Here is a 14412-nt window from a genome sequence, read left to right on the forward strand (position 1 = left end):
GCCAGCTTGATGTTTAGTAGTCATGGGGTTTAGAACCCTAGAAATCACCTAATTTTACAAATGAAGCATTTAGAGTAGAGATGACTTTTTCCAAAGATACAAAGTAGCAGAATCAGAAATCTAACCCTAATCATACCGCATTATTCTTTGCTGGATTTTAGTCTCAAATCACTGTATCTCACCATCAAGGCCACTACTTGGCACTAAGTATTTTAACGAATTGATTTGATTGTTTAGGTTTCTAGCATTTGTACAAAGGCATTTTTATTTTTATTTATTTTTTATTTTTTTTTAAACCCTTAACTTCTGTGTATTGGCTCCTAGGTGGAAGAGTGGTAAGGGTGGGCAATGGGGGTCAAGTGACTTGCCCAGGGTCACACAGCTGGGAAGTGTCTGAGGCCAGATTTGAACCAAGGACCTCCTGTCTCTAGGCCTGACTCTCAATCCACTGAGCTACCCAGCTGCCCCTAAAGGCATTTTATATGATGTATCTAGGCTTTTTTACCCCTCCCATAATCTGTCTAATATATAGTTTGATGGGTCAGATTTCCTTTTTTCTCTCCTGATATAACTTCTATAGTTGAGAAAGACAAATATAGATAATAATAAGACCACAACCAGATGGGAGCATTTATAAGCTCGCACATGTCATAAGCCTAGGTGTACTTTCTAGGGTTGAATAACACACCTGGAATATATTATTTTGAGGGGGAGGAGAAACCAACTATAAAATCAACATCCTTCAAGTTCTAGAAGTAAATTATGTAACTAGATAATATATTAACTCTCACAGGGGACTCTTTTCTTATTCATCTACCCTAATGCCCAATGGAAAGAAAAAGAAGACTTGAATGCTTGAGTCCCATGCTTGCTAGTTTACCCTTTACTATCTATCAAAAAACTTAAATCATTTTAATTGAACAAACTTTTATTTTTATGGGCAAGGGAACATACTACACTGGGAATAAAAGACAAAAAAGGAACAGTCCTAGCCTAAGACCTTACATTTTCCTTTTTTCCTTCCATTCTGGAAGCAGGAGGGGAGGGCCAGAAAGGGGAAGAATCATAAATGACCATGCACAAAAAACAAACAAACAAACAAATAAATGAATAAATAAATAAGCAAAAAAAAAAAAAAAAGACCACTGAAAGAAGAGTTAAACTTAAGCAAAGTACACTGCATGTTTTCAAGGAAAATAATGACATGCCCATGGTCCAATTAATTGTAATCATATGCCTTTTCTCAGACTTTCTAAAAATTGTACACTTTGACTTCTGTGTACTGAAATCTACTCAGTAAATTTATTAGTATTTAATTTTTTAAAACCCACCACTTCAATAACAATTCATATTTCAATATCATTTAAAGGTTCATTTAAAGCCATTTCCCCACAAGACCCCTGTAAGATAGAGATAAGAGAAATATTGTCATCATTTAAAGATGAAGCTACTGGAGCAGAGAGATGAAGTGACTTGTTTATAGTCACACCGCTAATAAGCAACTTAGACTGGAGTAGAGGCTCTCCCTCTTCCATGCTAAAAAACCTCTAACGCTTCTCTCTCCCTCTGCTGCTTATAAAAACCTTTCCAGCCTGTCATTCAAGATTCTCTGTAATTTGCCCTCAGTTTACCTTTATAATCTAATCTCCCATTAATCATATTCTACTTGTTGTTTCTCTGATACCATCTACACATTCTCATTTTAGAGTCTTGGCTCATGCTATATTGCCTGTGTGGAATTCACACTATTTCCTTCAGATTCTCCTCTCCTTTTTTCAGTCTTGACTGTATATTTCAGGCTTTGACTGTATATTTGTAAAGAAATGGTGATGAAGGCTTTCATCTCCATGATTGTATGAACTTCCCTTCTCTTTCTAAAGGTTACATTATCACAATAATATTCACTTCAGTGGGGAATTGTGAGTCTAATTAATTAAATATCTCTAAAAGTGATTGGAGATCATAGATGAAAGGAGCTATATAAATGCAAATTTTTATCATTCATCATAAGCACTCTGGTTAAAACAGGTTTAATACCTTTTCATGTTCTTTTTTTAGGAAAATGTTTCAAAGAAAGAATATTACTTACTGCCTTCCCACGTACAATGTAAAAGATTCAAAGCCCCCTCTACCCTCTTCCAGTGCTGAAGATGAAAGAAAGCATAGGCTATTGCTTCACTGTCGCCTCTCTTCAGAATATGTTCTGGGGGTAGGATTAAGCTTTTCATTTCTAGTAGGTACTGAAATAAAAAAAGGGGGGCAAGAGACAGATGTGTTAATATACAGCAATTTGGAATTCAACAATGTACACAGAAAGATCTATTTCCCTAAAGTACTATTCACAAGTATTTCATCAAACCTGAAATCTCATTAGAACATTTGAAGGCAATTATTGAAACATCCAACCTTTCTAAAGCTTACTGACAGATGGTTAATGTTGTACAAGTCTCCTATAGTGGGGGCCAGAGAGAATTTCAGTCATAGATTCTCTGATCAAAATAATAATTAGCCACTATAAAGAGAGATTAAGTTTGGATGCAATTATAGGTACATATTTAATCTTATATCCATGATAAAATATGTAAAATGGCCATATGTAAACTTAAGCATCATAAGACAAAACTAACCATTTTAAAGAGACTTAGACTGAACAGGACAGCAATTGATGTTAACCACATAGATCTGGCAAGGAGAAGAATGTGGTAATTTTATCTAATCTAAACTGAGTTTATCACTACTCCTGCTGATTCCATCTAGTCTCCTTGTCTTTCAGCAGATAATCTCATATCCTGCTTTATTGGGAAAATGGAGAACATCAAAAATCCTATTATCCATTCTATTCTCCTTTGCTCCAGTCTCAGAGGAAAGAGATGATTCTTCAAACTGTCAAAGTAGATCCTTCTACTTTTGCTCTAGGTTTAATCATTTTTTTTTCTCTGAGAGCTTGATTTTTCAATCACCTCTTCTCTCATCTTCAATATGTCCTACTCTACTGGTTCCTTCTCTTCTTCTTTTTTTTTTCCTTTTCAGTGATTCAAAGACTTAGTTGTTTTATGTGAATAGCAGGACATCTCCAAAGGAATATGCCATGTTGGCCTGGTGCTGTTTAACATAATCTCAATTAGTGGATTAAAAGGCAACAAAGAACTAGCTCATCAGCTTCTCCATAGGCTGATCTGTTCTCTTCCTCTGATTGCTAAATTCCATCTCGGAACCTCTACTGGAAGAAATCCCATGCAAGCCATGCTCACTTCTTACTTTAGTTCAGCTCATGACTCTGACTGGTTCTTTCTCTTCTGCTACCTACAGATAATTTATATATAATTTACATAATTTTAATAAGATTTTAATTATAAGGTTTTACTTACAATTGAAACACACACACCCAAACCCACCACCACTTTTCTCTTGATCTTATCTCTTTAAACCAGTGTGTGGGCCAGAGGTAGCACCCTGAAATGTTCTATCCCTGCAGCATGACATGATTCCTAATCTGATGAATACAATGAGTAGGATACAATACAATGAAACTTCTAAAAAGTTGTCTTAGAAACAGACTGACAGATAAGCATTTCCTTTCCTTTGGCCCCCTCTTTAAAAAGTTTGCCCACCACTGCCTTAAACTATATCTTCCCTATCTTTCCTTGCCAAATTCATGGAGGGTTATCTATAAACACTCCACTTCCTTACCTCCAGATGGACTTTCAACCCTAATAATTAGACTTTTAATCACTGAAACTTTTTGGTCATTGGTTATTAATAATTTCCTAGCTATTAGGTCCAGTGGATTTTCCCTGTCCTCATTCTCCTTAATCCCTCTATTTTGAAACTATTAAATAAAATCTCCTCCCAAATATACTTTGCCCCTTGATTTCTATGACATGGATCCCTCCTGTTTCACCTACCAGTCTCACCACTGTTCTTAGTCATCTTTGCTAAATTATCATCCATCTCCTTTCTTATTAGTGGTATCTGTCCCTCAAGGCTCTTTCTTGGGTCTTTTCACTTTCTAGACTCGTTTTGGTCATCTTACCTGTTCCTATGTGTGTGATTAACAATGTAGATAGATAACTCTCAAATCAATAAGTCCAACCATAATCTCTCTCTAAACAGTTTGTTGGATATCTTTCTTGGGTTTCCCATAGGCAATTAAACTTAATGCCCAAACATTTAAACTTAATATGTCCAAACTGGAACTCATCATCTTCACTCCAATCTTAAATTCATGTTTTCTCCAAGCTTTAAATTTTCTGTTAGGGGTACTATGAACATTTTTAAATTAATAAAATAAAATATATAGGGTTACAAAGAAGTCCAATTATACTGAAATAAATAAGTAATTTTTCCATCCAACTATAAAGATCCCCAAAAATCTATCCTCAGGTTAAAACTCCTTTTAGAATCTTCCCTTTCTGTTCCCCTATTTAATCAGTTCTATAATGCCATTTATATATATATTTCTTTACATTTTCCCACTTGTCTCTATGACCCAATGACTACCATTTTTATTCAAAGTCCTCATCATTTCTTGTCTGGACTATTGTAATAGGCTTCTAATTAATTGGTCTCTCTAGTCTCTCTTCTGTCTCATAAATCCCCTACCCAGCTTACAAAATCATTTTCCTATAAAGCAGATGTCTTATTACATTAATACCCTCTTCAAAAACTTCAAGTGCCTCCATATTGTTATAGAATAAAGTACAAATTCTTTAGAGGCTACATCACACAATTAATTCAAATGGAATAATTTGAAGTCCACTAAAACACTCAAATCTTTTTTTTTCCACAGGAGCTACTGTCTAACATTGCCTCTCTGAAGTTCAAAAAAATCTGTTTGATCAGTGTAGTTTTTTACATTTATCTTAGAACAACATAGAAAAACACTGAAAGCAGTTCTGCACAGACCAGAGGGCTGAAATTATCCATTCATAGTATCCAAAGGAAAACAAGTAACCCAAAACACTCAGAGAGATGATAGAGTTAACTAGATGAGAAATGACTCCATTCTTGCCTTCAAGAAACTTACAATCTAATATGACATGTCATATAGGATGTGATATTACCAAAAGGAATATACAAAGAACTCTAAGAAAATTAGAGAAAGAAAAAACTTGGAACTTGGAGGGGGTAAGTAAAATAAGGACCTTAGAGAAGGTAAGAAGGAGAGTCTGCCTTTCAGCATAATTCCCAGAAGCAAAAGATACTTAGCTCTGTCTGCCACAGTTTCCTCAACTGTAAAAGGGCAATAATAATAGCATAATAATAATATAGAAAGAATATTTTATCATAATATGAACATGCTAACAATAATAACCTTGCCTCACAGGATTGTTGCAGAGACAAAGTGAGGTAACATTGTGAAGCACCTAGCACCATGCCTGAGGGCAGACAGGTGATATTCTATAAATCCTTCCCCCTTCTTTCTTCCCTCCTTCCCTCTCTTCCCACCTTATTCATCAGCTGGTGGGCCACATTTCTGTGTAAGGCCCCAGTTACTTAGCCAGGCTCTTTCTCAAATGGCTATCTATCCAAGAGTCTGGGATGGGGGTGGGGTACTGCCCACATCCATGTTATAGCCAACAGGGACTGAGGGACAGGGCTCTAGCTTGTGGTTGTGAGTCCTGGATGGGATGGGTGGTGCTTGCAGGATGTCTAATTGCATAGCTCATACATCCACTGATAGAACGTAAGCTTGAGTGGAAGGACTATTTCTTGTTTTTTCTTTGTATCCCCAGCATCTAGCACAGTGCCTTGCACACAGAAGAGATTAATAAATACTTACTGGTTCAGATTGGATAGGTAGGAAATTCTGAAGAATGCACTATTCTGGCACTGCTTTTGAGAACTCAGGGTCAGTTATATACTATGATAAAGCATTGGAGTAGAAGCTGAGGCCAAACATGAAAATAGAAATTGGCTCATTTGTTCAAATTTAAAAAGAAATTAGATTTAGAATGTATAAGAATCAGTCAGAAGCTAAATTAAAAATAAAATGTGCTTTGCTTCTTTCTGTTCTTATTTGATTCAGTAAGTACTTTTTTATGATTTTCATAAGAATCTGTAGGTGAAGGAACTGTTCATTTAGCATAATAAACTGGAGAGTGCTGAAGGACGAGAATATTTTGAGAAAAGGGTCCAGCACCTGATAAATGGGGTGGAGTCTATGTAAATGTGGGGTCCAAACAGAAATTTGGGAAGGCCTAGTTATTTCAGAAAATTGTTGTAAAATAATGTTTTTGAGTCTCTAGTAACCAACCCCTTTCCTGAAATATTACTCCCCAAAAGTCTTAGGATCTATGCCCAAAAAACTGGTGTTATAAAACTAACCAAAGGAAGTTCACACCATGGAAACCTAACTTCCTTCTCATCATATGGATTTTATGTCTAAACTAAGCTATGTCTATAAATTAGATTTATATTCCTGTATAGTTCCAAACACAATGTTGGCCCTAACCAGATAATGAAGACTAATAACAACAATGTGATATTTTTTGGCTAAAGTTAAAATGCCTGGCTCGATCAGCTCTCAACATGTGCAACATTTAAATTAGAAAAGCATGAAACAACATTTCACATCTTAGATGTCAAGAGAAAAGTAAATGAAAGAGGGCAGATCCCTATCCACAAGTATGCAGAAATCAATTATAGTAACTGAGGCTTGAAAATCAGAGAATACTATTTGCCTGTCTATAGTAACTATTTGGCTTCTACCAGCTAGACCTGCATACCAACTTATTGGTGCACCATCTTGCTTCTCATTTTCTCTCTCAGATTCCCAAATAATACTGTTCTTGAACTACAGTATTTCTTAAAGGATTAAGAAGCAACTTTTCAAATTGTATTTGTATCAAGATCCTCTTTTTTCCCTCTGACACCGAGCATTTACAATGAAAACTTACAACTAAGATGAAGATTCTAAGCATTTTGAAATGGTTTGCTCCCCACAACTATTTGTGTTTAAGAAATGACTGGCTAAATGACTATCAGGGATAATTCATTGGCTTAAAGGTCAGACTAGATGGCCTGCAGAACATCTTCCAACACTAAGACATTGTGATTCTATAACAAGTTAAAGGAAAATACATTAACTTTATACTATGACTATCAATGCTAATGAATTAATTTTAAATTTGATTGGTCTTTTCATTATAGTAGTAAATTATGGTAAAATGCAATGATGAAGACAAGAATCTCAACCCAAATGACATCTGTTGAATATTTTTCTGCTAAAAGCAGGGAATCTGATAAATTCTTAGATTTCCTTGCTGAAGACTTTTCTTTCTCCAAAGATAAGCAAAATGATCAGAGGTGTAATTTTTACCTAATTGTGATAATCAAGGAAGTAGTTGGCAAGGAGGAAATGCTAGAAATCTTCAATGATGAATGGTCATGGTATCTTTTTTTTTAAACCATGACCTTCTGCCTTAAATTGAGGCAGAAGAGTGGTAAGGGCTAGGCAGTTGGGGTGAAGTGATATACCCAGGGTCACAGAGCTAGGAAGTGTCTCAGGCCAGATTTGAACCCACCTACCCAACCCCTGGCCTGGTTCTCTATCCACTGAGCCACCTAGCTGCCCTATGATGATCATGTTAGCTTACAACTCATTATATCTAAGGAAAGAAGCCAGGGGTATGTTAGATGTATATCTTAGAATAGAACTATAAAATGCATGGCTCACAACACTCCCAAGAGCAGCTTGAACTAGATTAAAATGTAAATAGGAAGTATTTAACAAATTAAATTTTTTTAAAAACAAGTATTTGATAAGTAGTTTTTTCCAAGTTGATATGTAGTCAGAAGGACCTGGATGTACAGTGTAGAGGCTCCCATTTCTATCTAAGTTTGACTTTGCTATCTTAAGCAATAACAAAGCAGATCCTCAGAGAGAAATTATGGGATCATTGAAGCTAAAGCTAGGAGGAATCTAAAGAGAACATCTAGAGGTGACAGAGCAGCAGTGATGTAATAGAAGAAACACAACTTGAGCTCATCCTCTTTGTGGGTACTATTCTCACAGTACCAACTACTTGTTAGATCTCCATGTGGATATCTCCTTTATCTAAAATATAACTCACCATCTTTTTCACTAACTATTTTTTTTATCAAGGGTAATGTCATCTTGGCCTCCTGCATCTCTCTCATCCTTCATGTCCTTTTAGTTGCCAAATCCTGTCTCTATCACCATAATAGCTTTTCATCAGTCCCAGTCTCTCCACTTACACAACTAATCTCACACAATCTCTCTGAGTCTCATTTCTCTTCTTTGCAAAATGAGGATAACATCACCAAAATAACAAACTTAAAGGGTTGTTCTGAAGATCGAATGGAAAATTATATTAAATTCTTTGTAAACTTTAAAGGGAAATATTACCATCATTATCTAGGTTAAACCATTCATGTTATAGAATTAAAAAGCCTTGATGCCCTTCTTTCTTTAGATATTCTCTCTGTTCTGAATTTTTATGCCACTATTGTTTCCTAATTCTTCTACCTTTTTGACCACTCTTTTCTTGGTCTACTTTGAGCCTTTTTTCCCATCTCTCCATAAATATGTGTTCCTCTATCCTCTACTCCCTCCCATGATGATTATTTTATAGTCCCATGAGTTTAATGGCTATCTTAATGCAGGTATCTCTCCAATTTACATCTGGAATCTTAAAATATCTCCCCTGAACCTCAGACCCACATCTTCAGCTGGCTGCTATATATCTATCTTCATGTGGATATTCCCACAGCATCTCAAACTCATTATGACCCAAAATGAATTTATTATCTTTCCTCCTAAGTACATCCCTGTCAACTTCATTATTTCCACTGGTGATAGCACTACTGTTCGCATTCCCTGGGCTCTACAGTTCAGGTACTTTTTATTCCTTCTTCTCTCTCCTCTCAGATCTAATTAGTCTCCAAAGTCCTGCTGATTCCCCACAATGTCCCACCCATGTACCTTCTTTGGATCAAACTCCCACTACCATAGTTTGGGCCCTCATCACCTCTGACTTGGACAACTGTAATAGCTTCCTAGCTCATCTTCCTTATCTCTATTCTTTTGTGCTCTCCAGTCTATTCAACACATAGCTAATAAAACAATCCTCCCACTCCTACTCAAAGACATATGTTGGCTCTTTAATGTGTCTAGAATAAATGCAAATTTCTTAAGCTGGCATTTAAGTTTCTTGATAATTTGTCCTCAGTCTACCTTTCCTAACATATTTCATGCTTCTTCCTCTTCAAAAACTCTAGTCAAATTGTAGTTTCTACTTGTTCCCTGAACTTAACAAGCCTGATACATTTGTGATGACTTTATTCCATGAGTAGAATTACAGTCCCTTCTCTCCTCTCTTTGAAAATTGAAATTAAATTTAAATTTAAAACTTTGCATGAATAATCTTCTTTGTCCCCCTTTATTAAAAGTGTTTTCTCTTACTGAAATTTTCCTGGCACACTCAGCCTGAATTCTCTTTCCTCTCCTAAGTGTGGTATCACTGAATTTTTCTTTTCATTGTCTCCCACATTTATGGGTATAGTAACTGAGTCATCTATTTGAAATACACCACTGTCTTGTATGGATCCGTAAATTACATCTCACTTCAAAAAAAAATCTTGCCAAAGCAAATGGGATACCAACACATTCTAGGAGAAAATATAAGCCACAGCATTTGATGTTTCCTAGTAATACTAACCAGAGGTAAAGAAATTCAAGTTTCAGTCTTTGTGTTTTAGGAAAAAGTATCTAAACATTTGACTGTCAGTGATTCTGTGTTGCCAGCCACCATGCAGACATCTAAATTAAACCAAACCTCTAATAAAAGTAGGTCAGTCAAGCACTGATTAAGGGCCTACTATGTGCCAGCCTGGTTCTTAAGAGTGCTGTGCTAAATGCTAGCCAACTTACACAAATCCTAGAATAAAGTTTTCTTCAGAAGTCCAAAATTAGGCTTTTTATTGGCGTTACTGCTAACTTAATTGGCTAGCTTCTCTCATAGGCATTCATTCTGAAAGGTGTCTCTGTGCTTACAGTAGAGACCTACGAGGGTGCGGGATTGCCACAAGATTTATTCATTTAGGCCTCGTTTCTGTCCTTGCTGGGCACTTCTCTTCTTTCCTCATTGGTAAAATGGAGACAATACTTAATTTTGAAGTCCATCTGCCCGAGTTACATTATACCAATTAAAGGAAGGCAAGAATACAAGTCCTACTTCAGACATCGATTAGCTGGGTTGCTCTGAGCAAATCATTTAACCAGGTATGCCTCAGTTGCCTCAACTGTAAAATAGGAATAAGCATCTATGTTGTGAAGATAAAATGAGATCCTATTTAGAGAGTGCTTAGCACAGAGCCTGGCTGAATACCTGCTCTTCCTTCCTTCTCTTTGCCTCCATCTTGCTCTCAAGAAATAAAATTGAATGATACCACATATTAATCCTCATTGGGAAAAAAAGAAACCAATGTGCCTTCCTAGGCAGCTCTCCACTAACCTCAGATTTTATACAAAAAAATCAAAAATAGAGAAACATGGAATCAAAAATATATGTGAAAGACTGTTGAGGAACTCCAAGAATAATGTGAAGTAGACTAACTCGGAATGCATGGAAGATATTGAGGAAATAAAAAAAGCTTTTGTACTAAATTATAGAAAAGGCATTTTTGTCTGGAAATAGCTTTTGTCCCCCTCACATCTTAAATTCTTGATATTATTTGATCATAGGATCATAAAGTTAGAGCTAGAAGGGGCCTTAAAAGTTGTTGAGTCCAACCCTCTCATTTTACAGATAAGGAAACTGAGTATGATCAGTGCCATGCATCCAGTGAATGTGTTTGAGAACCCAGACCTTCCTCAACAGGAAGCACAGACCTAGAAGAGGAACCACTATAGAGGCTGTTTAATCTACCCATCCACCCCTCCTTGTTTTACCAATGTGGGAACTGAGATCCAGAGAGAATAAATGACTTCTTTAACATCACACAGGCTGTGAGTGTCAAAGCCAGCATTTGAACTTGGGTCAAAATCAAAATTCCAAATCAAATATTCTTTCTATTATATCATGCTGCCACTAGGGATACGTGAAATGTTTCCACTAGAATGTAAGCTCCTTCAAGACAGGAGACAATGTCATTTTTTTCTTTTTTTTTATATTCTTTGCACCAATCACATAGTAGACACTTAATGTCTATTAAATTTTAAAAGAATATCTACTTGAGATAGAGAGTGCAATGTTAACAGATGGCAAGAAGTATAAAAATCACATTTTACTTTCATTTTCTCATATGGAGAATAATCTACAATCTGAGAAAATAGAACAGAAATGGCAATATAAATGAGAACACAATGAGAATATTATGAATGATTTAAAATAACTTCCAGTATCTGGCCAAGAAGAATTCCCTCTCAGGGTACCAAAGGAACTCTTCTTTTTGTCTATGTGAGGGTAAGACTCCACTTTAAGAGAAAAGCTAAGGGCAGCTGATGGCTCCACAGACAGAGACCCAGGCCTGGAAACTGGAGGTCTTGGGTTTAAATTTGACCTCAGACACTTACAAAACTGTGTGACCTTAGGCAAGTCACTTAACTCCAATTGCCTAGCTCTTTCTACTCTTTTGCTTTGGAATTTACTTAGTACTAATTCTAAGACAGAAGGTAAGACTTTAAAAGAGAGAGGAAGAGAGGGAAAGGGAGAGAAGGGATAAAAGGGGGGAAAGAGAGAGAGACACACAAAGGGAAGGGGAGAGAGATTGGGGGGATTAACAAGCTGAAGCATGTCCAAGAGTGGGAAAACAGGATGGTGAAGAAAACTGTAAATGCCATGTAAGGAAAATAAATATGCAGGGAAAAGATCACTTTAACCATCCTAAAGACTATCACTTTCCAGAAGAAGCAGGTGGGGCCCAGAGAGGTCACAATTTTCCCCAAACCACACAGGGAGTAAATGTAAGAGGCAGTGACTTGGGAACCAGAGTTCTCTCCATGCCACTATGCTGTTCTGATGCTTCTGTCTGTGGTAATGCTGGCCTGACTGCATTAATGATTAGAACACTGCAGGGCATCCTAGATGAGATCTATAATCATATGAGTTTGGCCAACAGTGTGTGCAGGACCAGAACCAAGGGAAACATCTGTGGCTGCCATCTAGACTGCGATGTCCATTTGGACATACAAACTATAGCACTCACTCCTTAGTGCATGTGTGTGTGTATATGTAAATGTATGTACGTTTGGGTATATTTATACACACATACACACACACACACCTCTGTGTATATTTATACATACACCTCTGTGTATACTTATACATACATACATACATACATACATACATACATACATACCCACACAACCGGTAGATAAAGAGTACAAATGGAAAATGTTTTGGTTCCAGAAATGAAAAGGAGGAAGAAAGGCCAATTTGTACTCGGGATGCTACAAAGGTCTTTAAATTAATTCAAGCATTGTCCTTTTTTTTAGTATCTATATTCTTCTGATGATGTACATTTTTAAGTAATGGAACATGATCATCTCTGAGTTAATGGCATTGAAAGTCACACAAAGAGTATGACGGGGTGAGTAGGCAACATATGAACAAAATTAAGAATAATAAAAAAGCTCTTCAATGTATAGTCTTAAAGAGAGCCGCACATCTAGTAGCCTTCAGAAGCAGAACTTGAACATCTTCCTGAACCCTGAGGCTGGCTCTCTTATCTGTGAGACTATATTGCCTCTTATCTCTATCAGTTTTAGAGTTTATGAAAAAATAGTGCCCAAACCTGGATCTGATTGGATAGTCTAATTTAAATTATGGTAACTATTACTTCTATGTTTTTCTCTTCACAGTGTTTTCACCCTCAGGGTCTAGTTTTCATTCAAGCATACACTTTCTATACCTGTAGACGTCCTCCCTTTTTCTCTCCATCCTTCCCTGTTTCTGATGAGGTACCTCTTCCTGCCAAGGCCAACCTCTTTGCACAGGCCCTTGACTCCATCCCTGATCATCTCTAGCAGACTGCAACCTCAATCTTCCTGCTTGTGCTCGCATCTTCATCCTCTCCATGTAGACCGATTCCTTCTCTAATGTCTTCCAACTGATCCTACTTTTTCTCTTATTGTTAAAAAAAACCAGCAAACAAACAAAACCTCTGCACTATATTCTCTCCTACCCTTTTATCCTTTATTTTTCTACCCTTTCTCAAACACCTAGAAAAAATTATCTCAATCCACTGCCTCTCCTTGTGCTCCTCTCATTCATTTTTAAAAAAATCCTTACCTTTTAAACCAGAAGAGCACTAAAGGCTAGGCGATGGGAGCTAAGGGACTTGCCCAGAGCAACACAGTGAGGAAGTGTCTGAAGCCAAATCTGAACCCAGGTCCTCCTCTCTATCCACTAAGCTGCCTAGTGGCCTCTCTCCTTCACTTGTAATCCATTTGCCATCTTGCATCGGACTCTGATCACTCAACTGAAATGTCTCTTTCCAAAATTATCTCTTAATTGTCAAAACATTTTTCCAATCCTCATCTTTCTTGACCCTTTGCAGCATGTGAATAGCTCCTGGGTACTCCTGCAGCTTCTCCCCACTTTCAAGATAACCTCCTAACTGGGGGTCTGTCCTGAGGGTCCTCAGCAAGACTCTGGTGGTTAGTTATCTCCTCAATACAAATAACTTCCAGATCTCTATGCCTAATCGTAGTCTTTCTCCAGAGCTTTAGCCTCCCATCACCAAATTCCTACCTGCTACTTCTACTGGATATTTCCTACACACCCCTCAGAACGTTCAAGGTTCTTTAAGTGTGGTCTTCCCCTATCAGGGTTTTAAGCTTTTGGAGAGGAGGGACTGTCTTGTTTTCTTGGATTTGCATTCCCAGTGCTTATTATGGATATGGCACATATTAAGTACCATCATAATCTTCTATCTACCTGTCACTACTGAGGGAGAAAGGAAGGGAACGAGTATTTAAGTGCTTACCATATACTAAGCACTTTACAAATATTAACTCATTTGATTCTCACAACAACCCTGTGAGGTGGGTGCTAATATCATCACTCCCATTTTGCAGGTGAAGAAAGTGAGGTAGAAAGAGGTTAAGTAACTTAAATGTACTCCTTCCTTACCACTGTCTCTTATAATATCTAGTTCCTTTCAATGAAGCCCTTGCTGCTCTCTCCTTTCCCCCACTAAAACTGCTTTTTATATACATTATATTTACTTCATTTCCACACAAGCTATATCCTGGATAGAATGTAGAGGAAAAGATCCTTGAGGACAAGGTCTAATTAGTTTTTTTCTTATATTGTCAGTGACTTAGCAATAAAAAACTGCGGATCAATTTACTACTACCCTTTCTATTATATCTTTCTCTCTCTTTTTTTAACAAGACATATCCTCCCTTTTCTGTATTACAGCTATGAAATCTATTCTTTT

At 36.9% G+C, this 14412-nt stretch overlaps 1 protein-coding gene across 2 annotated transcripts in view; it reads right to left on the minus strand.

Annotated features, from left to right (window-relative positions):
- Nucleotides 1-14412, minus strand: part of ST7 (suppression of tumorigenicity 7) — a 330306-nt gene that overhangs the window by 22758 nt on the left and 293136 nt on the right. For both annotated transcript variants that reach the window (XM_044679523.1, XM_044679522.1), the window contains exon 12: nucleotides 2090-2240. In XM_044679523.1, the coding sequence (XP_044535458.1) occupies nucleotides 2090-2240 (151 nt within the window). The remainder of the gene's footprint in view (nucleotides 1-2089; nucleotides 2241-14412) is intronic.

The sequence above is a fragment of the Gracilinanus agilis genome, chromosome 5 (genome assembly GCF_016433145.1).
Source record: "Gracilinanus agilis isolate LMUSP501 chromosome 5, AgileGrace, whole genome shotgun sequence".
Classification (NCBI taxonomy): domain Eukaryota; kingdom Metazoa; phylum Chordata; class Mammalia; order Didelphimorphia; family Didelphidae; genus Gracilinanus; species Gracilinanus agilis.